The sequence below is a fragment of the Ascaphus truei genome, chromosome 8, assembly GCF_040206685.1.
Source record: "Ascaphus truei isolate aAscTru1 chromosome 8, aAscTru1.hap1, whole genome shotgun sequence".
Lineage (NCBI taxonomy): Eukaryota > Metazoa > Chordata > Amphibia > Anura > Ascaphidae > Ascaphus > Ascaphus truei.
This window is the reverse complement of record NC_134490.1, coordinates 30,650,792-30,675,171: the sequence shown is the minus strand read 5'-3', so window position 1 is coordinate 30,675,171 and position 24,380 is coordinate 30,650,792. Positions and strand designations below refer to the sequence as shown.

The 24,380-nt window shown below is 48.0% G+C and overlaps 2 protein-coding genes across 8 annotated transcripts in view; one reads left to right on the top strand and one right to left on the bottom strand.

The window, feature by feature from the left end:
* Positions 1-12,871, top strand: part of GATAD2A (GATA zinc finger domain containing 2A) — a 61,684-nt gene extending 48,813 nt beyond the window's left edge. The window contains exons 3-10 of one of the 6 annotated variants that reach the window (XM_075611118.1): positions 165-294; positions 1,106-1,246; positions 1,355-1,471; positions 3,430-3,594; positions 6,377-6,641; positions 7,923-8,221; positions 9,573-9,756; positions 10,607-12,871. In XM_075611118.1, the coding sequence (XP_075467233.1) occupies positions 165-294; positions 1,106-1,246; positions 1,355-1,471; positions 3,430-3,594; positions 6,377-6,641; positions 7,923-8,221; positions 9,573-9,756; positions 10,607-10,737 (1,432 nt within the window). In that variant the 3' untranslated portion in view covers positions 10,738-12,871. Of the gene's footprint in view, positions 1-164; positions 295-1,105; positions 1,247-1,354; positions 1,472-3,405; positions 3,595-6,376; positions 6,642-7,922; positions 8,222-9,572; positions 9,757-10,606 lie in introns of all 6 variants that reach the window. The other 5 variants (XM_075611117.1, XM_075611114.1, XM_075611120.1 and 2 more) reach the window with 5 other exon arrangements.
* Positions 12,872-15,423: 2,552 nt separating this feature from the next.
* The window catches only part of LOC142501326 (testis-specific serine/threonine-protein kinase 6-like), a 24,660-nt gene continuing 15,703 nt past the window's right edge, over positions 15,424-24,380 (bottom strand). Inside the window, exons 2-3 of one of the 2 annotated variants that reach the window (XM_075611111.1) lie at positions 17,059-17,773; positions 15,424-15,955 (exon numbers count right to left, since the gene is read on the bottom strand). In XM_075611111.1, the coding sequence (XP_075467226.1) occupies positions 15,686-15,955; positions 17,059-17,625 (837 nt within the window). In that variant the 5' untranslated portion in view covers positions 17,626-17,773 and the 3' untranslated portion in view covers positions 15,424-15,685. Of the gene's footprint in view, positions 15,956-17,058; positions 18,336-24,380 lie in introns of those variants that run through there. The other variant, XM_075611110.1, reaches the window with a different exon arrangement.

Below are 24,380 nucleotides of genomic sequence, written 5' to 3'. Positions count from 1 at the left end.
CATTAATGAGAAACATTTTAAAAGCTGTATGCTCTGAAGGAGGGGAGCCCTGCATTTGCTTGTAAGCTCTTTGGACCAGAATAAAATGCAAGTTGCTGTTTAAGTGGTGTATCCTCTCATGACATTATGTAATATAGACTTGTTCTCTCCTTTTCCTCTCCCAGTGAAGTGAAGCGAGAAAAGCGTGCTCCCTCTCCAGACGACATCATTGTGTTATCGGATAATGAGCCCTCCAGTCCCCGGATGAATGGCTTAACCAAGATGGCGAAAGAGAACCCCTCTGAGACCTTTCTGGTAAGTCCCCATATCTGTAAACCACTTCACTGCTGCAATGCAGCCCCTCTGGCATCAAATGGGTTAACAAAAATAACCAGTCTGATGCAATTAAGTGGCAGAATGCCAAAGAATTGAATAATTTCAGTGCATTTTCAACACCATGCGAAAAAGATCTAATCCTATCTGGCCTAATTAAATATGGCTAAACAATCTGAGCTGTGCTTGGGAAAACTTTGTCTCTATTCATTTGAATGGAGCGGAAATGTTGCTGAGGAAGGGGAACACCATTCACCACATACCTAATAAGGGCCATGGGATCTGTTCTTGGTGGCTGAAACTCTTCCCTTCTCTTAAACTTTCTTCTCTCAAAGCTTTTTATCTGTGACGGAGGTAAACCACTTGATCAGTGGTGCCAGACTTTTTAATCCTGCCCTCCTCCAAAGCAAGTCTTGTGCCTTCGGGACCCCCACCCCCTTCTGTAGTTACTAAGCAAAATGGGAGGTTTGGCGTTCTGCTCCCAAAGAGTCCTTTTTAAAGTAATAGGTATTCAATGTAATTGAATACAGTATATAAATTAAGCTATTCAGTGGATCAACCTTCTTTCTCTTTTTTACTTTGCTCTCGTCACTCTGCCCCGACTTGGGTCTCTGGTCACTGGCTTTGCCTTCTCTCTTGTGCTCTGGTCACTTGGTGCCACCTGCGGTTGACTAACCTCATGCGGGTCTAGAGTCTCTCTCCTCATGGTTGGAAAGACCACCTGCAATACATTTCAGCTTTGGTGTTGTCCGATTTGCCATGCCAATTTCCTACGCCCCTTTCTCTTTTACAGCTCTTGCAGAGAAGCAGCCCCGAGGAGCGAGAGCGGATGATCAAGCAGCTGAAGGAAGAGCTACGGTTAGAAGAAGCCAAGCTGGTGCTCTTGAAGAAGCTACGGCAAAGTCAGATCCAGAAGGAGACTGCCCCCCAGAAGGTACAGATTAGAGCATGTGCTGCAGAGGTGGAATATGTGAAGGACTCTGTCTCTGTTCATGATGCTTAGATCTGTGATGTCTTAAGTCTCTCATTCTCCCACTTCTAGGTGACCTCGCGTATCTCGGGCACGGTTATACCCCCTCCCTTGGTACGCGGTGGGCAGCAGGCGTCCTCAAAGCAGTCCTCACAGATAGTGATGCCTCCACTGGTCAGAGGAGCACAGGTGAGCAGCCCTTGTTTCACTTAAACCCCAATTGATGTCAGTAATGGTCCTGGTCCTGGTCACTTCCCAGGCACCTTTCCAGCCTTCTACCCTCTGCTGAATGGTGTCCGTGATGGTTAGGTGTTTTTAAAGAGGCGAACAAAGCTTGTTTTTGTTTTGTTTTTTAACACCGCATTGAAGCGGGGGGTTTCTGTAGCTGAAACCCATTCATTTCAGTTCCGGGAACCCCCTGCTTCTGGAAATACTTGCCTCCATTGTAAGTGCCGGTGGGCATACGGCTAGCAGGGATCACGTAATGGCCGCTTTTCAAAGCTCCCCCGCGCCCTGTGGGCCAATAGGAAGCCGTGAAGTCATTGGTGCGGCTTGTTATTGGCCCATGTGATGCTGAGCTTTAAAAAAACGGAGGGCTACTGGGATTGGATTAACTCTTTCATGGGTTAAATTAATGCTACTTGCCATAGAGGGGAAAACTTTTTTTTTTTTTTTTTTCTTTGAAGATAATGTAACAATGTTTTGTAAATGAAGGCATGCAAGTCGGTTTTTTTAATCCCTGTTATCATCCGCCTTTATTTTCCTTCTAGTAGCCATGCTTTTTTTTTTTTTTTTTTAAATCCTACTGATGTGAAGGGTTCTTGTATCAGACAGATTAGGTTGACACTAGGCCAGGGGTCGGCCACCTGCGGCTCATTTCTGCAGGTGCTTCCTCCATTGGGCCTTCAGTGCCTTCCCCTGCTTATTGGCACTCTTCGCTGCTTGTCGGCGCTCTGCGGGGAAGTGTGCACAGTGCCGGAAGTGCGTGCAGCGCAAGCCCCAGTCTTTCCATGCTTGTCGGCGCTTCTTGGCACTCTCCGGCTCAGGCGCTCTCCACTACTTGTTGGCGCTGTGCGGGGGGGGAAGAGCGCGCCGCGCAAGCCCCGGTCTGCCTGCACCTCGATTGCTAGGAGCGCCGACAGACCATAACACTAAAGTGCTGCGACTGTGTGTGGTGAGATCATTTTGTGTGTTATACTGTGGGAGTGGGGAAGGGGAGTCCTCTTACGTGGCATAATTCTGTGGAGAAGTGGGTGTCATTTTATGTGGCGTAATCATGTGGGGATGATTTTTGAAGTGCGTTTGTCATATGTTGATATGAACATTAACGTACAGTATATATCGTCTGTGGGGTGTATTCATATTCACGCTTGTGTTGCGGCTCTCCAAAATATTTTGGTCAAATTAAAAAAAAAAAAAAACATCTCCCCTTCCTTGAACGGTTGCACACCCCTGCACTAGGCTGTAGGAAACAAGATGAACAATTTAATCTCGACAGCGGGTAAAAATTACTTGTGTGGTTTCTTTAGGAGCAAAAACGTATAGTCAAATTAAAGTGAATCAATCAGAAAGCATACTTAGAGGTGAAATTGTGACGTGGGACTGCGCTTTTAAATTATCCTCATCCGAAAGTGGCTGATTTGCCCATACTAATAACTTGTGTACACGGTGCTGTAATTAGCATTTTACAAGTAATAACATCAATTTTTTTTTTAATTAATTTATTTTTGCCTACAATGTACATCCCTCGAGTAATGAGCGTTTGTCAGGGAGGCTTAGCCTGAGATTCACATGGGCTCACCCATTCCAAAGCCAGTGTTCTTACCACGACATCTGCTTCACTCCTTATTATTTGGTCCATGCCAGGAGTGGCTAACTCCAGTTCTCAAGAGCTACCAACAGGTCAGGTTTTCAGGATGTTTCTGCTTCAGCACCGGTGACTGTCAGAGAGCCACCTGTGCTGAAGCGGGGATAGCCTGAAAACCTGACCTGTGGGTAGCCCTTATTAACTGGAGTTGGCCGCCCCTGCTTTATGCTCGATTTTATTTGTTCCCTTCTGTTCTTTCGCACGACTTATTTCTCCTTCATTCTCATTTACCCCTTCTCCCTCCCTCCACTGTCAGCCCATCTCTGTCTCTCCCCAGCAGATCCACAACATCAGGCAGCACCCCAGCACGGGACCCCCTCCACTGCTCCTAGCTCCCCGGGCGTCTGTGCCCAACGTCCAGATTCAGGGGCAAAGGATCATCCAGCAGGGGCTGATCCGCGTCGCCAATGTACCAAACACCAGCCTGCTCGTCAACATCCCACAGGTGAGTCAGAAGGTGCTGGAAAGGAGAGGCTGCCCTGCACGTACCCCATTATACACCAGGACTGTGGGCAGTGCCCCATATGAGGGCCTTATAATGGAGGTCACGGACCGGGAGTTCTCGCTGGTTTTCTCAATAGGCTGAGTCATGAGTATTGATGAGTAAATTGTTAATGCATTTGCATTACCAGCTCTGTACATTCCGAATATTATATTTTTCCCTTTTGGATTTTATTGACCTTTTTTAGTTCATTGTTAGTCCCCCTTTTTATTGTTTTATTACTTTTTTTACTTTATGCCACTTCCTTTGTTTCTGGTTTTATTTTGAATGTCTTGTGTCAAAAAGAAGAGTTCAGTTTCCAAGCATTTGTAACATCTGTGCCATTTTTGTGCGCGCGCGCACAGTTTTCACATTAACTTGGTTTTTGGTGTGTAAAATTGTACTTGGGTTTTTGAGCAACTGCAGTGATATTAACACTTTTTTTTTGTGTGTGTGTTTTTTATTTTGCCAGTTTTATTGTGCCAATAATAAAACCTTATGCAAGAATTTAACATTTATTCCATGTATAGATGTAAGATGATTACATTGCGCGCAGGAGTTGGAGGTCCCGCACACTCCCCCCAGGCATTTAAATTAAATGCCAGGGGATTGCGTGAGGCCTCTATAATACACTTACCTTGTATCTTGTCATGTGTAACTTAATAGAACACAAAACCCATTGGAAATGGAATAGCTGTATGTAATGTGCTCCTATGAGGATAATCGGTCTAGGAAAATGAAATCCAGATGTATAGGTGTTAATCACTAGGCTGCAAAGTCGTGTGTGTGTGTGCACTCCTATAAGGGAGCTGGCTAGGTAGAAGATATTTATGCAAGTCTCTTGATATAGCAGTATACCTGCCTACCTTATTAGCCACAAAAAAACATGCACAGATTTGCATGAATTACTAGTTGGCGGTATGTTTAATACCTACTAAGGATAATGCTGGTAGGGGTGACGGTGACATCAGTTGGTGAGAGATGCACAGGAACCTCACACCAGAGCGGGTTGAATCCGTCTCATCACTACATTACAGCGAGGCAATATCTAGCCCTACTGCTAGCTGCTGTAGTAGCGTCCGGCTGATAAGAAAGAGGAGATACATTTATAGGGGTTTCTCTCATGGCTGTTATTGTGCCGTCTTCTAAGATTTGATAGTTGTTGGTTAGCCTGCTAGCATTTCCATATGCATACTATATCCACCCAAGTAGGCACACAATTATATAATCTCGGCATCACAGATATGACAGTACATGTGTAATTTTAGCAAGTCAGTCAACTGCTTTGTTATACCTAGTGACTCGTGTATACATCTAATATTGCTTTGGTTACCTACCAGCCTTCTGGCATTTTCCTTTATATACTATATTCATTTGAGTATGTATTGACAACCATACCTCCAACTAGTAATTCATGCAAATCTGTGCATGTTTTGTGTGGTTAAAAAGGTAGGCAGCTATACTGCTGTATCAAGAGACTTGCTTAAATCTCTACTACCTAGCCAGCTAGGAGTCATCACTGTATTTACGCCTACACATGTATGTGTATGCTATAACTCTCCAAATTTGCATCCTAAGTGATTAACACCTATACATCTGGATTTGATTTTGCTAGACCGATTATTCTCATAGGAGCACATTACATAAAGCTATTCCATTTCCAATGGTTTTTGTGTTCTATTAAGACACACACACACACACACACACACACACACACACACACACACACACACACACACACACACACACACACACACACACACACACACACACACTCTGCGTATTGGAGTATGCAAATACCCACTTTAAGCTATAAAGATGCTCCATTCATATCCCTACCTCACCACTGGGTATTTTATAGTTCACTGTAAATATTTATGCACTGTTTGAATTACTTAATGATAGAAAACATTTTTATTAACAAGGAGTTTTCTGTAAGTTACTAATGAGTCTGTGATAATAGGTCATTGATATTGTAATTTCGGGTTATTCATATCATGTGACCATTTGGTCTGTTTTTGTTCCTTGTGTTCACACTGTGGATGAGTGCAACTATTGGGTATCTTTTTGTGACCCCCTTGGGATCATTATTGTGTGTGTTTATATGGTCTATTTTTATCCCTTATGCACCACCATCTGTTGACCTACACTATTCAAATCTGATACTAGGGTCGAGCGGTCAGTATTTTTGTATACAGGCATACCCCGCATTAACATACGCAATGGGACCGGAGCATGTATGTAAAGCGAAAATGTACTTAAAGTGAAGCACGCCCTTTTTTCCACTTATCAATGCATGTACTGTACTGCAATCGTCATATACGTGCATAACTGATGTAAATAACACATTTGTAACAGGCTCTATAGTCTCCCCGCTTGCGCACAGCTTCGGTACAGGTAGGGAGCTGGTATTCCTGTTCAGGACGTGCTGACAGGCGCATGCGTGAGCTGCCATTTGCCTATTGAGCGATATGTACTTATTCGCGAGTGTACTTAAAGTGAGTGTCTTTAAACTGGGGTATGCCTGTACTACATTGCCTTAGAGCAAGTGTTTCAGTGTGAACAATTGCACTTTAACAACTGCAAACCAATTGGCAGTGAAGGCAATGCCATGGCTGGTTGTTTGCAGGATTTGGCTTGTTCCCCCAGTTGAGCCCTGGTCTTCCGTTCTTGGGAGACCCGCCAAAGAGTAGTAGATCCTATCTTTCTCTAACCACGTACCTCACACTCTTTCCTTCCCTTGCAGTCATCATCGACCTCTCTAAAAGGAGGGGCGTCAACAGGCAGCTCCACCAACATCTCGTCGAGCGGCAACTCAAACGACTCTCCCGCCAGCCGGCAAGCTGCTGCCAAGCTTGCCCTGCGCAAGCAGCTGGAGAAGACTCTGCTGGAGATCCCGCCTCCCAAGCCCCCTGCCCCAGAGCTCAACTTCCTGCCCAGTGCGGCTAACAACGAGTTCATCTACCTGGTGGGTTTGGAGGAGGTGGTACAGAACTTGCTGGAGACTCAAGGTGAGAAGAGGGGGAGCCAGGGAGGAGTTGGAGGAGGGGGGTGTTAAAGGATTACAATACAGCTGTTTAATATGACTATACTTCAGTGTACTTAATTCAGTTTAAAGGTTCCAGTGCTCATAGGATCAGAGGTGCAATCCCCGGTGCAAGAGGTGCAATGACCCAAAAAAATATTTTGCACCATGTCTTGATCAGAGTTGTTAACCCTTTAACCGATTAAACGAGTCACTGGTTCACTTTGTTTTTACATGGAATTGACTTGATACAATTAAACATGTTGCAGCCATTAGTTCACTTTTGTACTAGGAAGGACTGACCCTTTTAACTCAAACAGTTCCCTGCTATTCGTTCACTTTGTGCTAACAAGATGGCAACTTTAAATGAGAAACCATAATATCCCCATAGCCCACCTCCCTGTATATGTACTGGGTACCTGCTATTAATGTAACCGAAAAAACAAAAAGACAGGACGCACATAGTGAAGCACAATTAAAAGATAATTTTACTAAAAGATTAAAGGTTCTGCGTACATCAATGTAATGAAAATCATGCAGTGGGTTAGTGGGGCTACCACTCGGAAGGAATGATCACAGCTCTCCACTGGAACGGACGCGAGGCACTGGATACCAGTAGACCACATCCAAGGCAGCAGCTTCCGTGAGACCTTCAGTCAGGGTAACCAGATGTTGGGGACCAGTGAAGAGTCCCGTTATGAGGCTCAGAAGCCTCCGTCAGTCCTACAGCAATGCAGCTCCAACAGCACGCCGCTCAGACCCGTGGTGCGCCTTCTGATGACGTCACGACACTCCTTCTCACATGGAGCGGGGGAGAGAGCGCATCGGCAAACAAGACACAGGGTAGGCAGGGTAGCAATAGTAAACACCCGTACCGACAGGCAGTGAGGCAGGGGACCGGGAGGCACAAGCCAAGAATATACTTGACAAACAGTATGGTCAGATGGATGAACAATCCAACAATCAAACTAGTTTCGTAACACACGGTTACTTCATCAGGGTATTCCCTGTGTGTTACGAAACTAGTTGCGAAACTATGTGCGTTGTGCGCCCTGTCTTTTTGTTTTTTTCTATAGCCCTAGGGGTGTCGAGCCACCCCTCAAGAAAGGCTCCAGACGTCACATTAGTGTTATTTCCCACAAGGTCAATTTATTGTTTATTTAAACTTTCACTTGCACTGTTTCTATATACACCGTTTAATCATGTTTTAGCTGCGCACTTTCACCCTTTTGTCCATATTAATGTAACCACCTGCTCTTCTCCGCAGGCAAACCGGTGCTGGCACCTTCCTCCCACGAGCCTTACAGCTGCGCCCAATGCAAGACTGACTTCACCAGCCGCTGGAGGCAGGAAAAGAACGGGACCATCATGTGCGATGTGTGCATGACCTCCAACCAGAAAAAGGCACTGAAGGCGGAGCACACCAACCGGCTGAAGGCCGCTTTCGTCAAGGCTCTGCAGCAGGAGCAGGAGATCGAACAGAGGATACTGCAGCAGAGCTCGTCCCCAGCACAGACGAAGTCCGAACATCCCATACAGCACCATTCCCTGAAGCAGGTGAGAAGGGTAAGGTTTGATGGCTGGAGTGTGACGGGCAGAGGATGGAGGAAATGGCTGGCATCAGATTATGAATGTAGGAGAGTACGGGTGCAGCAAAGCAGTTAGTTGGAATAGGGACAGCGTAGGGAAGTTGGCAGAGGAGGGTGGTGAAAGTGGCAGAGAAGAGCTTGGCTGTGATGGAAGGGGCTGTAGAGCGAATTGTGGGTAGGGTACAGTTTAAAGGATTTAAAGGACCGGCAGAGTAGATAACTTCGGTACGATGAAAGAGGCTTCCGTACTAGTGAGGGAGAAGTGGCACTGACTGCTCGGGAGAGAAGCTGTTATGGTGACGGGCAGCTGAGTTAATAGCTGGGAAGGACAGAATACACACTGGATCCAGACTTCTTTAACCAAGTACAATGTACAGTATACTGTTCAAGGTCTGCAATTTTAATACAGTGACGAGTATGTTAAATGCTGTCTGTAAATCTGCTGACCAATTACACTGCTCATGATACAATGAGTAGACTGCTCCCCAAATGCACTATAGAAACTTGGGGTTGCAGAGCCCTGTTTCTTACTGAAGTGGGAAAGAGGAAGGCCCAGATTTGCTAAATGATGCAAAGCCACAGGTTATCTTTATTCAAATGAATGAGAAATGAGGTGCATTATGTCTTAGCACAGGTTAGTGAATCTGACCCCACATTCTCCATCTCCCTATATGGCTCAGGTACCAACATTTAGATTGTAAGCTCTCTGCAACAGTGGTGTTTTATCTTGCCATATTAATTAGGTTTGAGGCAGGCAGACAGGCAATGTAAGATCGTTTACTTATAAAGCACCTACAGATTCCGCAGCACGGAACAATGGGGTAAGGAGATTTGATCATTACATAAACTGATACATACAAATACGGACAAACCTTCACAGACTGATACAAAGAGGGAATGAGGGCCCTGCTAGTGAGCCCAAATGAGAACAATGATGACACACAAGGTAAAGTGGCTGCTCATTTTGTGAAGGAGTATGGTCCAGGTAGCTGATCCCTTTAAGGTTTGAGGGTGGGGTTTTTAGGGGTTGTTGCATAGCGTGGAGATTGGTCACAATGGGTTTGGGGAGAGAAATCCCACATTACTAGACATTGTTGCTTTATACAAGAGAAGCTAGGGTTTGAGAGCATAAAGGATAACTGGCTACCCGCCAAATAATGAGCAAATGGCCACTTTACATGCGCTTCCTGGGCTATATCTATATCCCACATGACGTAGACGTGTATGTGTGTGTTGTGTTCAACTATACTTGCTTGTATTCTGGTGCTGTGCCTTATTGGATTCTATAAAACAATTAAACATACCTCTGTCTAATAATCCCCTTGCAGAGTCCCACTCCGATATCACGTGGCCTGTCGGGGACCACCCGAGGGGTCCTGCACACGTTTCACCCTTCGACCAAGCTGCCCAACGCAGGCACCCTAGCCAACCGGCTGGTCAAACCTGGTGAGAGGCCTCTGAACAAAGGCAACATGGGATCGGGAAACTGGAAGAAGAGCCCCATCAACGCAGGTGAGTGGAAATAATGTGCTACCCTCTGGTACCCTAATACTTCCTTAGCGCAGCTGTCATGCGCGCAGAGACCTTTGAGAAACAGTTCTAAGGCTGTGTGCCCAGCGTCCTCCGTTGAGCTGCAAACCCATTAATTGCAGGCCCGTCTAATAGTGAAGTGGGTTAAAATAACAGCACTACTTCCCCCTTCTAATATTGCCGTTCATCTGCCAGCTGGTGAAATTCCCTACATGCTGCAGCTACACACGATCTCTGCAACTTGGTTTATCATTAATGTCTCCGTAGTGCTGGAAGAGCATCAAACTTACGAACGCCCAAGTGCTCCCAGGCATTCTGTAACTGTACAGAGTGAACACAAAATGCTCCCGTTACAAGCTCGGTCCGCATTCCTGAACAGCTTGGCAACGTTACCGGCATGATTAAATTAATCTATCTATCGCAATACATACTCAGTCACATGCGTGTTTGTATACCAGTGTATGGATCTACACCAGGGGTGGCCAACTGCAGTCCTCAAGGGCTGCCAACAGGTCAGGTTTCAGGATATCCCTGCTTCAATCAGTGGCTCAGTCAAAATGGCGGAGCCATCTGTGCTGAAGCAGGGATATCCTGTGAACCTGACCTGTTGGCATCCCTTGAGAACTGGAGTTGGCCACCCCTGATCTACAAACATGCAATGCACACCTGTGTATGATATATCTATAGCTAAATCTAATGATTGTAAATGCATATACAAGTGTGTGTCATGTATACATACAGTACGTACGCACGTTTCTCCCTAGTTCTGCTCAGTTTGTTCTCGTCGTGGAACATCGTTATTAATCCATCCCATTGTTCCCTCTCTGCACAGGAGGGACTTTAGCCTTCGTGAACCCCGGCCTCGGCGTGCACAAGTCTTCATCTGCTGTGGACCGCCAACGGGAATACCTCCTGGACATGATCCCTCCTCGCTCCATCAGCCAGTCCTCCACGTGGAAATAATGAGGGCTGCCCCGGCGGTGACACAACTACCAAACACAAACCAGAAGCGCAAACCTAGAAAAACAAAATAAGCCAGGAACGTTTTCCCGCACCTATCCTCCCTCTCCTGCCATGCGCTAAAGGATAGTCCTCTCCTACCACCCTCCCTCTCTCTCCCCTGCTCCATGTGTACCACCAATTTATATACGAATGGAACAGCAGGTCGCGCCCTTTTATAAGCAGGTGGTGGGCGCGGAAGGATGAGCAGAGGAGTGCGCAGGGCGACTGCAGACACTTTTCTTTGGGCTCCCAAGCACAGACTGGCAAACATCCTGAAAAACTCTCGTTCCTGCATCTTTTTCGTTCTTCCTTTCACCCCTACCTTCATTTTTAAGTATGTGCTTCTCTTAGCCTAAAAACCTGCCCTCTGTCCTGCGGTCAGATTGTAACGTCCCCAAAAATGCCCGGTGCCTCTGCCTTTCACACCCCATCAACTTCAGAGGGGCCACTACAGGCCCCGTGGCATTTGAGTTTCACCGGAGCAAGTTCTTGAACGCTGAAATAAATCCGGTCCACTTCCAAATCTAGGGCAACAGACCCTGTTGGTATCCTTGGAAGTCCCCTTAAGTTTGTGTTTTTTATGGGTTTCATAGGATACAGGTTTGTGAATGTTAGAGAAGGGGGGGGGGGGGTGTTAGCTTGGTTTATAATCCCAAATCTTAAAATCCAAAGGTGCTGCCGTGTGCTATTACAGGATTCTTTTCAAATCCCCCCATCCCTATCAACCGCTCCCCCTAAAATCCCTGCCGGTTCCTATTACCTGTGCATTACAGGCCCCACCGGTTGCAAAGGGGGAGCAATCTTGCGTTTCTCCCGGTATAGTCGTACGCCTGTCGCATTTTCCAAATTCCCCTCCCCCAGCTCGCCATGGAGATGGAGTGAAAAAAAAAAAAAAAAAGTGCATCAAAATAAAATGCAAAAAACCTCCATGCCCTTCTAAACGAAAAAAAGAAAAAAAATTCCCTTTTAATCCTGTGTGAATATATGTTTAGATACTTTTTTGATATATGCAGTTGCTTAGGATATAGTTGTTGGGTTTTTTTCGGGAGGGGTGGGAATTTATTTTGTTGTATAAAACCCCAAGAATTTAAACTTGACTTTTATTTTATTTTTTGCGCGTATGATAAGTTAGAAGGGGTGAGAGAATATGTATATACATTTATTTTATTTTTTTTTCTCCCATTCCAAACAGGAGGGCTGTTTCTGGGAGGGTTGAAACGCCTGTAGAGCTTACTTTTCATAGGGGTGCAGACAGTTAATATTTTATTTGTAAGCAAGAAGTCACCTGGGTGTTGGAATATCTTCAGGTAATATCCAATATTGACTGACTGGTTCCTCAACGCCCAAGTTCCTTATTGCTCCTACTACAGTCCTTCAGAAACGCCATATATATATTTTTTTTTTTTTTTTTACAGGTGCATTGCCAGCTACTTGACAATTTTTGTTTTTGTTCTCCCCCTCCCTCTTTTTCATTCCTTCTCCATCTGTACTTTAAAAAAAAAATATATATATATATATTTATGCATTTAGATTTCCCATAATCCTTTGCACACCAAAAAAAAATCCAGGTTGACCGGAGGTGCTTCCTGTTAAACCCAGTGGAACAACAGACACGTTCTACAGAGAGCTTAACAAGAGTACGTACCCTGGCGGACATTTTTTTTTTTTTTTTCCCCTCCAATCCCGGGCCTGCAGTCCAGAGTTGAAAAGTACAAATGGTTTGGGAAAGGAGCGTTACCCCTTTAATGCGTTGTTGGCACTCAAGGGGTTAAATGTGAGCAACGTAGCACCTTTCTTAAAAGAAAAACATTGACGTGTAATTGGAATCGCTCCGATCATTGACGTCTGCTTGGCCTTTCTCCCCTCATGTTTACTTCACAAGAGGACAGATACCGGAGTGCATTTTGTGATTGCATTCCTAGCTTTAGGCGTGCAAGTATTTCGGCTCCTTGGAAACGCGTGCCTGCCGGAGAGCGGGCAAGAGAGCATGGGACCTCTGTATCCCCATCACTGATAGAACTAGCGGTTTCTATTTAATCTCACTGGCCAGAACTGCATTTCTGAATAATATTAATAAATAACTAAGCCAACTTGACTTGCCTGCCTGTGCGTCTTTTGTGTCGCTGGTCTACCTGATCACATCCAAAATAAGTGTGGTTTTAATCTGTACGTAAATGTGTACAGATGCAGCAGAACTTTGCCTCCGGAGCAGCGGCTAAAAAAGCAGAAAGTTGCTTCTCCGGAGCAAGTGCGGCTGTGACATTGGCATGGGGGGGTCCAAGTTTTGGGGCCAGCCACGTTCATGCAGCTTGCTCCGTTGCCGGAGACAGTAAGGAGATATAGATATGTATCATGTAAAAATAAACAACCCGGTGGAAATGACCTAGGCCCAGGATGCCCTGTTATACTCTTCACTGCGCTCTTGTACGCATCCGCTCCAATGAACGTCCGGGAAGGAGAAAAGCCCTGGAGCACGCAGCTTTTACAAATAACATCTTCCAGCTTCATCAATTCATAGTTTTTAAAAAAGAAAAATTAACTACCAATTTGTATAACGGAGACCGTAACATGGAGGTCAAAAACGGTAATGGCGGTTATCTCTTCCCAAGGTGCTTTTATTACGGCACAAAATGAGTGCAGCATTTCCTGGCAGGTGGTATACATGGGCCAGCCCTCGGTGTAAGCGCAATGTACCTTACAAATATGCTCAATACAGTCAATTACAAATACGCACTTTTTTAAAAATCGGTAACTTCATCCCTGTAGTTAAAACCAATGCTATCCATTGCCTTCAATTCCAAAATCCCCAAGGATTCTTGTCGTAATCTTGGGTTCCTATCTCCACTTCTACACATTGGAAGAGCATACGCCCAGACGCCTACATTTTTAAATAAATCTGGATTACTTGAATGATCCCAAAAATGTCTCCGTTTAAATACGCTGTGCTAGAAGTTATATATATATATATATATATAGTATTTTGTATATTTGTATTGTACATTTCAAATATGTATATTGTATAAATGTGAGACCTATTATTATACACCTGTTGCATATCATTTCTGTACACTGGTTTATCTATATGCAGGCTCTATACACATGCACCTGTGTATATAAAAACAATGTTCCTGTGCAGTAATGGGGGGGGGGGGGGGGAATATATACACCTGGAATAGCTGTTACTCTGTGTATGAAGTCATAGTGATGGCATAGTGGGGATAGCAGGCATCCATCTAATCATACACTGATCACCTGTCTTTGGATACACAGCAAGATGGGAGGGGAAGGAAGTTTAGATTTCTCGCACCACGCTATGCAAAGGTATAGAAAGAAGTTCTAAATCGTTCAGACTATGGAACCATGTTTGTATAGTACGGTATATAGCCGTCCTGTTTCATGCGAAAATAATTGGCTAAGGAGACCCTTTTTAAGGCATCAAAGTGGTTGTCACAATACAATAATATATTTATTTTAACTATCTTCTTGTGAAAGTTCCCTTGACTTTCATCCAAATCTGTAAATCCATTATCAAATTATACAATATGTCTGTCTCTGTGTCTCTCCTTTACCATTAGCCCTAAACATCCGACACTGAAACCAACCTAATAATTTTAGACATGGTGTTGTATGCCCACGTGATCTGTGTTTTGGCAATCCAGTTTATGTGGGACCATTTTGCATTGAAGGGGTTAATTAGCATCTTGCCCCCCCCCCCCCCCCACCCACTATGTTGCTTTACCCCCTTCACATCTTAAATCACCTACTTTGACCTCACTTTGCTTATTCAGATCCTCAGAGGGTTACACATGCTTTTGAAGAGAATGGGACATAAGCTATAGGTGAAGTGTATATTTTACAAGAGTGTAGCAGTATTGACAAGCTGATTCCTTGTTCTTGTGTGATTTATACTCCCCTTGCTGTCCCAAGTCTTAATCCCAGTGCACTCTGCATCTGAATGCACCTGCATTTGTAGTAATATGGACTTGACGAGCATCTTATCCGGTGGAGTAAAGTGGGCAATTTTTTTGCAGTAAATAGAAAACTATATATAGTGCACTGTAAGACTGAGTCCCTGCTGGCGCTGAGCGCGTGGAGGTTACTTACATATACAGATATATGTAAGTCCCTGCTCGCACGGTGCTTGTGTGCGGGCACGCACGTGCTTTGTGCTAAGGTAAACAAAAAATATATACTTTCAAGCGTGCTCAATGCCCCCCGCGCACAGGCAAATGCAAGGACACCTGGCGCGCATGCTTGGAGCGCACATGCTTGGAGCGCACATGCTTAGCGCCAGCAGGGACTCCACCTAAAGGAAACGGACATGCAGGCTGCAACCCTATGCAAAAAAGAAATGATCTGGGATCTAAATTACAGTAAAGAAGCTTACTTTAAGGGCATGTAACAAATACGTTTTCTATCTAATCCTATGCAGTATTTCAGTCTGATTCACAATATTTCCATAATTAACATTTTTTTCTTGAACCCTAAACACAAAGTACCAGAATGCTGTTCCTGTAAATGACCTCATAATATTGGGAATTGTGATGCAATCAAGACATACAGTACCCCATTCACAGTCCTTCTGTGGCAGGAGCCAGCATGATAAGCATTGGGAACAAACAAGACGAGAGAAGTGAGGCAGAGAATCCAAGGGCGTTTATTAACATGAATGTGCTGGAATATCAAACGCTTTTCCTTGACTCCGTCACCCACCCCGCTCATCCTCTGTCTTCTGCCTTAAACATTCTCATCCCAGTTTATAATTTGCCAACCTTCAGCCATTTGGTTCTGACATTCATTTGTTTTTTCCTGTCCAATACAGTCCCTCACTTTCTTCTCTCCTTCCTACAGTCCCCATGGCCTCTCGCCTTCCTCTTTCCTGCCCCACCCTCCCATAGATGTTGGAGCCTCAGGTCTTCCACAGCCAGCTGTTCTTTGACACCACACTGATGTCTGGCCGCTCCTGAGGGCTGAAGTGCAGCAGTTCCTTTATGAGGCTCTGGCACTTGTCTTCCACAGGCACAGATGCTGGGTAGACCACCCCTCGCTGCTGGATATTGGGCAGTTTGCTGATGTTGGAGTCGTCAAAGGGCATGCAGCCGGTGACCATGACATAAAGTACCACTCCCAGGCTCCATATGTCATACTTCTTAGGGTCGTATGGGATACCCAGAAGCACCTGTGGAAACAGCTCTATTTAATACAAGGATGGGACACAGGCCATTGGAATCCATTCAATCAATTTTAAGTGCTACATTATTCTTAGCTAGTAATTATTGTTCTTTTGCATTATTTCTTTGGCTGATGGCAGCGCACTTTGTGAAGCAGAAGGAGGGGGAGTCTTGATCAACAATGCATCAATATGCAACCGAATACAACCCTTTTTATCACACAGATTGTAAAACACTCAAGCATCTAGTTATGCAGAGAAATAATAATGATTTTGTTTTTAGAATTGTTAATCACCGACTCACACATGCAACATGCTACTGCTATTAGGTCTAATGTAGTAATGGGTTGTTATAGGGTTGAATGTCATGCCTAATATTCACCCAAGCATTAGGTAAAGTTCTATATACAGTCTCCGGTTTTTAGAATACCAAAGCATGGTCACCGTTCATAAGAAGGGACAGACTTTTGTCACTTGAGGGTCCATATTGCCCTACTTTTGTATGGATGTCACCCTGTTGTGGAATGGTCTGGATGGGACCTTTCTGTCTGTGTCACTCTGCAAGTTATGGTCACCCTTTGATGAGAAGCACAGACTCTATGGGCTGTAGGTATCTGCTGTCTGTGTTACTTTAGAGTGGGAGGAAGAGAATCAATAGTCCTTTATCCTTTCGGCCTCTGTCACCCTGCAGTGATGACATAGTGATGGATCCCTTCTATGTCACTATTACCCAACTGCGAAAGGAACTAGATGTGGTTTATGGGTCCTCTTTTATAACACCCTGCATCTGGAGCGCTAAAATAATCAGGTGATGTATTCTGTCTCCCAGCTGTGTAAGGGATGGTCGCCAAGTGTCTTTGGTCCCTTTTATTTGTCACTGGAAAAGGGTGTGTACACATGAAATGACATGGACTTCCCCTTCTCCACTATGCTGGTGATTCACTAAGGTTGGCCCCCCTTCTTGTCACTGTCACCCTTCTGCAGTGAGCTTCTTATGGGTGCAGTCACCATGTCTCTGTATGATGGAAGGGACTCAATGGTTCATTGCCAATAAACCCCTCCACCCCCCTACTGTTGTCTTTCCCCTGCCTCAATGATAATCCCAGACTCACCTCAGGCGGAGCATAGGCAGCAGAGCCACAGTAGGTAGTACACATTTCCGGGTAGCCCTGCGTCTTTCTCCCGAAGCCAAAGTCCGTGAGTTTAACACAGTGATTGTCGGTGAGCAGTACGTTCTCGCACTTTAGATCCCGGTGAACCAGATGGTGCTCATGCAAGTACCGCACGGCACTGACTATCTGCCCAAAGAGTCGGCGGGCATGGGGTGCTGCTACCCGCCCTGCCTGCTGAACCAGCTGCAGAAGGTCTGTGCCACATAGCTCCATGACGATGAAGTGCAGCCCATTGTTGACCTCTATGAACTCGAAGACGTGCACCACATGGGGGTGGCGAATGCCCCTCAGGATGGCCAGCTCTCGCGGGAGGAACTTGCTGACAACGTCCGGAGGTGCCAGTCTCTGGTCCAGTACCTTGATGGCCACACTGCCCCTGTACTTCTTGGAAGTGGCCACTTTGACTTTGGAGTAGGTGCCCTCCCCAATGGTGCGGCCTACCTTGTAGCCCAGGTCCCTCAGGAGCGAGTCAGCTGAAGACATGATGCTGGGCAGGGCCCATGGCATGCCTGTGACCCAGCCCGGGTCACGCTCACTGGTGGGTTGTAGCCTTTCCTCCCCCCTTTTCCTCTTTGGTTGCCGCCTTCCTCAGTAAGGGAGGAAGGGAAAGGAGGGTTGGGGTTCTAGAGCCTCCCTCTTCCTCACACCAGGGAGCCTCCCTCGTTTACCTCTGTCTTATGAGCTCTGCAGAGTTTCTCTTCTGTACACTAGAGTGTAGGTAATGTTCTTAGTATCCCTCCATGCAGGAAGATTATCTGATGTCCTCCATTCCTTCCTCTTCAACCTTGGGGGCTAGAAGCCTTCCTCTGGAACCCACCTCACCCTGGAGGTATAAAGGCAGTTGGGGAGGCTTTCTTCTACCTGTACTTCCTGAAGTCTCTTTCCACTTGTCTTCTTTAGGGAAGTGGGGGAGGGAGGGGGGGGGGGGGGGAGAGCTAGACTCTTCTCTTTTCCCCCTCCCCCCCCCCCACTTTTCCCAGCCTGTCACTCCTACAGATCCTCAGCCTGTCAACTTGCTCACAGTCTTGTAGTCTCTATGAATCCCCTTCTCTTCACTCTTTACCCAGGGGCAGCCTTCACCCGATCTCTCCTCTTTCCTCTCTCCACTCCCTCCCCTCAATATTGTATCTGTTTTTGTTCTCTTCACCCACATCCCCCTCTCAGGGTCCTGGGCAGCACTGGGCTACCTCCCCCAATCAAAGCTGGGCCAGGTAACAATCTGCTCATTTGTGAAGTTGTGTTGTGGGGGTTGTCATGGTTTCCTGGGGAGGGAGGGGGGCCACCCCCCAACTACAGCACCCCAGCTACACGTACCCCTCCCTATATGTATGTAATAGGACACCTTATAGCAGAGGTGGTCATCTCCAGGCCTCAGGGGCCCCCAGGGTGAGGTTTTCAAGCTATCTCTGCTTCAGCACAGATGACACAATCAGTGGCTCCATCATTCTGGCTGAAGCAGGGATATTCTGAAAAACTGACCTGTTGGTGGCCCTTGAGGACTGGAGCTAGGTGCCCCTGACTAGGTAGTCAGGAAGGACATGGGCCCAACATTATCTATCACCGTTGCCAGGGTATTGCATGTCCCAAACAGTGTTACCATATCATCTTTCCCAAGAACTAATACCAGACCATACCAAATATTTATATCTCTCTGTGATACCTTGAGCTCTCTATTTTATTAATTGATCTCACTCAATCACACAATCACACAGTGTCACAATTACAATATGGGCATGTATTAACAATATAGCCTAATCCATTGATGCACACACGTGTGCCATGTATGACCTATGTGAAACTAGATTATTACAACACACTTATATTGGAGTATGTGTATGGTACATGTCTATATTTGTATTTATACAGCCCATGTCAAGTAGCCCGTTTAAATCATATGAGTAGCACCGTGGCTAATACTATACAAGATACATAAAGCTTGCCCCCCTGCAGACGCACTTACCAGAACGCCCTCCTATTGTGTCTGTACGTTCTCCCTACCAATTAGATTGTAAGCTCTTCGGAGCAGGGACCCCTCTCCGAAATGTTACTTTTATGTCTGAAGCACTTATTCCCATGATCTGTTATTTATGATTGTCACGTGTATTACTACTGTGAAGCGCTATGTACATTAATGGCGCTATATAAATAAAGACATACAATACATACATATAGCAGCAACAATTTACACAGCACTTTGCAAAGAGACCATACAACACAGGGGACTTCTTATACAATAAGTGTAACAAACCTAAAACCAGATACTTGGAAATAGATTCTTGCTCCAGAAAGCTCACTTTCCTCTTTCATCCCAGACACAGAAAACGCTTGCTAACCTTTTGGACAGCGTGTTTATAAAACTGTTGTTCTGTGTCCATACAAAGAATATCCTTATACACGTTTAACTTTATTTATATAGCTCCATCCATGTACGTAGCAGTTTACAGCAATAATACATCTAACATCATAATAGGAGACCTCATAGGAATAAGCGTTTCAGACCTTACAAACCGTACAAATGAGGGAATGGAGTCCTTCATTCTTTTATTACGTCTGGCTTCAAATGAAGGCTCTTGAATGGTTTTCTGACACATCCATTCACTGATATAGTAGCCATGTCATGAGTAACCCTATTGGGGAGCCGTCACGCCAGAGACCCATGATATAGTAGCCACGTCATGCTGGTTTTCTAAGGCTACGCTTATAGTGACGGTGACGTCAGGCTGCGGTCGCTGGAAAAATCAAATAGAGATGACTTCCAGCGGTCGCGACCAAGCCGTCGCTCCATCGCGTCGCGCTTGCTGTAAGCACACGCGCGGCGGCAATGCATTTGTTTTGACGCGCGTCGCTGTCGCCGTCACTGTAAGCGCAGCCTAGGTGTGATCCCATTCAGCGATCCACGGGAACAGTAACACAATCTGAGGGGAAGACGGGGACCCTCCTCTTCCGTCAGCGGCACAGTAGTGATTTGTATCGATCACGTTATCGCTACTTGCCGGCACCCAAAGGGCTGAGATCTAATTCTTTCGGTGACTCGAAGATTTAAGCCATACCTGACCAGTTACACAGCTCCGGTTTTTAAATGTAACCTCTCACACATTATTAGAACTATATTGTTATTAGAATAGGATTATAGATAGGGCAGATAACACAATTTATTATAATGGGTATCATATATGATTTACGAGCCTTATTACTGTTACAAGTATTGTAATGTCTTAACATTGTGTTTTTTTCATATCCATATGTATGCTCATATCAGGAATCAGCAGAGGGTGCAGTATTGCTGTGTAAGGAGCTCCTCTGGTGGACACAGAAGGGTACTTAACACAATCTGTTGGACTCCAGCTTTTGCACTAATCACCAATTAGTTTATATTACAATCTTACAATCAAAAAAGACAATATAGTTCTAGTTATTTACCGTCTAAAAGACACTGATTTATTGCACAGGAGCTGGACCTTGGGGGGATTGGAATTAAAGCACTTTATATATACACTATGCATGATTGTGAACAGGCAGAGTTAGTGCTAAAGACGTCCCCCCGTGTCTTTTATTTCATCCAATCAGAATTGGTAATAGAATATCGTTTCTGATCCTGTCTTATTTCAACTCATTTACCATTTTTACGGAGAATGTTTCTAAAAAGAAAGAATATCCAAAACCAAGGTTAAAATAGGTTCGTAAATAATTATATTATTGGCAAACAAAATCGCTCTTCTATATAGCAGTAGTTTAATATTAAGTACTAGCTGAGAGACCCGGCGTTGCCCGGGATGTAATGTTCCCTCTCCTCCTCTCTCTCCTCTCCCCCTCCCCTTCTCTGTGTTTGTCCCCCATTCACATCAATCCAGTTACCCCCCCTCCCTCCTTTACAGCTCTGTTTGTCTCCCTTTACAGCTTCATGCAGTGTGTGTGCGTCAGTCACTGTGTGGTGCGCGCGCGGTCAGTGAGTCTGATGCAGAACACAAACACACACACACAGACTGACTGACGCACAACACACACACACACACACACACACACACACACACACACACACACACACACACACACACCAGTCAGTGTGTGCGTGTGTGTGTGCCTCAGTCAGTCAGTGTGTGCGTGCGCGTCAGTCAGTGTGTGTGTGTGCGTGCGTCAGTCAGTCAGTCACTGCGTGTGTGTGTGTGTGGGTGTGGGGGGGTGTCAGTCAGTGTGTGTGTCAGTCAGTGTGTGTGTGTGCGCGTCAGTCAGTGTGTGTGTGTCAGTGTGTGTGTGCGCCAGTCAATGTGTGTGCGCCAGTCAGTGTGTGTGTGTGTGTGTGTGTGTGTGTGTGTGTGTGTGTGTGCGTCAATCTGTGTGTGTGTGTGTGTGCGCGCGTCAGTCTGTGTGTGTGAGTCAGTGTGTGTGTGTGTGTGTGCGTCAGTGTGTGTGTTCGTGCGGCTGTGAGGGGTTGTGTGCGTGCGGGCTGTGAGGGTTTGTGTGCGTGCGGCTGTGAGGGGTTGTGTGCGTGTGTGTGTGTGCGGCGCGTGCGTCAGTCAGTGTGTGTGTGTGTGTGTGTGTGTGTGTGTGTGTGTGTGTGCGTGCGTCAGTCATGGTGTGTGTGCGTGCGGCTGTCAGGGTTTGTGTACGTGCGCCAGCCAGGGTGTGTGCGTCAGTCAGTGTGTGTGTCAGTGTGTGTGTGCGCCAGTCAGTGTGTGTGTGTGTGTGCGCGCGTCAATCTGTGTGTGTGTGTGTGTGTGCGCGCGTCAATGTGTGTGTGTGTGTGTGTGCGTCAGTCTGTGTGTGCGCGTCAGTGTGTGTGTGTGCGCGTGCGTCAGTGTGTGTGTGCGTGTGGCTGTCAGGGGTTGTGTGCGTGCGGCTGTGAGGGTTGTGTGCGTGCGGCTGTGAGGGGTTGTGTGCGTGCGCCTGTGAGGGGTTTTGTGCGTGCGTCAGTACGTGTGTGTGTGTGTGTGTGCGTGCGTGCGTCAGTCAGTGTGTGTGTGTGTGTGTGTGTGTGCGTGCGTGCGTCAGTCAGTGTGTGTGCGTGCGTCAGTCATGGTGTGTGTGCGTGCGGCTGTCAGGGTTTGTGTGCGTGCGCCCAGTCAGGGTGTGTGCGTGCGTCAGTCAGGGTGTGTGTGCGTGCGTCAGTCAAAGGGCAGGCGTGGGGGGGGGGTGAAGGTCAGGGGTAGGGGGGTGAAGGGCAGGGGGGGTGAAGGGCAGGGGTAGGGGGTGAAGGGCAGGGGTAGGGGGGGGTGAAGGGCAGGGATAGAGGGGGGTGAAGGGCAGGGGTAGGGGGGGGTGAAGGGCAGGGGTAGGGGGGGGTGAAGGGCAGGGGTAGGGGGGGGTGAAGGGCAGGGGTAGGGGGGGGTGAAGGGCAGGGGTAGGGGGGGGGGTGAAGGGCAGGGGTAGGGGGGGGTGAAGGGCAGGGGTAGGGGGGGTGAAGGGCAGGGGTAGGGGGGGTGAAGGGCAGGGATAGGGGGGTGAAGGGCAGGATAGGGGGGGTGAAGGGCAGGGGTAGGGGGGGGGGTGACGGGCAGGGATAGAGGGAGGTGAAGGGCAGGGGTAGGGGGGGGTGACGGGCAGGGATAGAGGGGGGTGAAGGGCAGGGTTGGTGAAGGGCAGGGGTAGGGGGGGGGTGAAGGGCAGGGGTAGGGGGGGGGTGAAGGGCAGGGGTAGGGAGGGGGTGAAGGGCAGGGGTAGGGGGGGGTGACGGGCCAGGGATAGAGGAGGGTGAAGGGCAGGGTTGGTGAAGGGCAGGGGTAGGGGGGTGAAGGGCAGGGTAGGGAGGGGGTGAAGGGCAGGGGTAGGGAGGGTGAAGGGCAGGGGTAGGAGGGGGTGAAGGGCAGGGGTAGGGGGGGTGTGAAGGCAGGGGTAGGGGGGGGGTGAAGGCAGGGGTAGGGGGGGGGTGAAGGGCAGGGATAGGGGGGTGAAGGGCAGGGGTAGGGGGGGTGAAGGGGCAGGGGTAGGGGGGGGGGTGACGGGCAGGGATAGAGGGAGGTGAAGGGCAGGGGTAGGGGGGGGTGACGGGCAGGGTAGAGGGGGGTGAAGGGCAGGGTTGGTGAAGGGCAGGGGTAGGGGGGGGGTGAAGGGCAGGGTAGGGGGGGGTGAAGGGCAGGGGTAGGGAGGGGGTGAAGGGCAGGGGTAGGGGGGGGTGACGGGCAGGGATAGAGGAGGGTGAAGGCAGGGTTGGTGAAGGGCAGGGTAGGGGGGGTGAAGGCAGGGGTAGGGAGGGGGTGAAGGGCAGGGTAGGGAGGGTGAAGGGCAGGGGTAGGAGGGGGTGAAGGGCAGGGGTAGGGGGGTGTGAAGGGCAGGGGTAGGGGGGGGTGAAGGGCGGGGTAGGGGGGGTGAAGGCAGGGATAGGGGGGGTGAAGGGCAGGGGTAGGGGGGGTGAAGGGCAGGGGTAGGGGGGGGGGGTGACGGCAGGATAGAGGGAGGTGAAGGGCAGGGGGTAGGGGGGGGTGACGGGCAGGGATTAGAGGGGGGTGAAGGGCAGGGTTGGTGAAGGGCAGGGTAGGGCGGGGGTGAAGAGGGGGGGGGGGAAGGGCAGGGGTAGGGAGGGGGTGAAGGGCAGGGGTAGGGAGGTGTGAAGGGCAGGGGTAGGGGGGTGAGGGCAGGAGTAAAATGTCCCTCTCCACACACACACACACCGGGAGTGAGAGGTGGTGGAGAGTGGGACTGCCGCAGATCCGAGGAGGCTGCTTGGCCCCCAGCGGCCAGGGAGGTAGCGCCGGGGAGTTAGCGGCGGGGAGGTAGCGCCGGTGAGTTAGCGGCCATGGAGTTAGCGGCCGGGGAGTTAGCGGCGGGGGGGGTAAGGGAGCGCCGGGGAGGTAAGGGAGCGCCGGGGAGTTAAGGGAGCGTTGGCGGCTGGGCTAGGAGGGCCGCGGTTACCCTCCGTCCGGGAGCCGGTGCAGGGTGGCGGCGCACGTGGTGGGGATGTTGCGGAGAGGTAAGGGTGCGGCGGTGAGGTAGCGCCTCGCGCCCTCTGTCTTTCCGGGAGACGGTTGAGAGCGAGGGGGAGGAGCCTGAAGTTGGCGGCAGAGGGCCGCGCTTCCCCTCCGTCCGGGAGCCGGTGGGGGTGGGGGGACAGGGTGTGTGTGTGTGTGTGTGTCCCCGTCCTTTGGCCGTCACTCGCCTCAGGCCAATGAGAGGTGTGCGGGGGCGGGGCGGGCCAAGGGACCAATGAGATTTCCCCTAGGGACACAGGACATCCAGACAGGCATACAGTGCTTTCACTAATATAGTATAAGATCTGTTTACTTATTTGTATAAGAAAGATGCACAGTTGGGTATTTAAAAAAAAATTG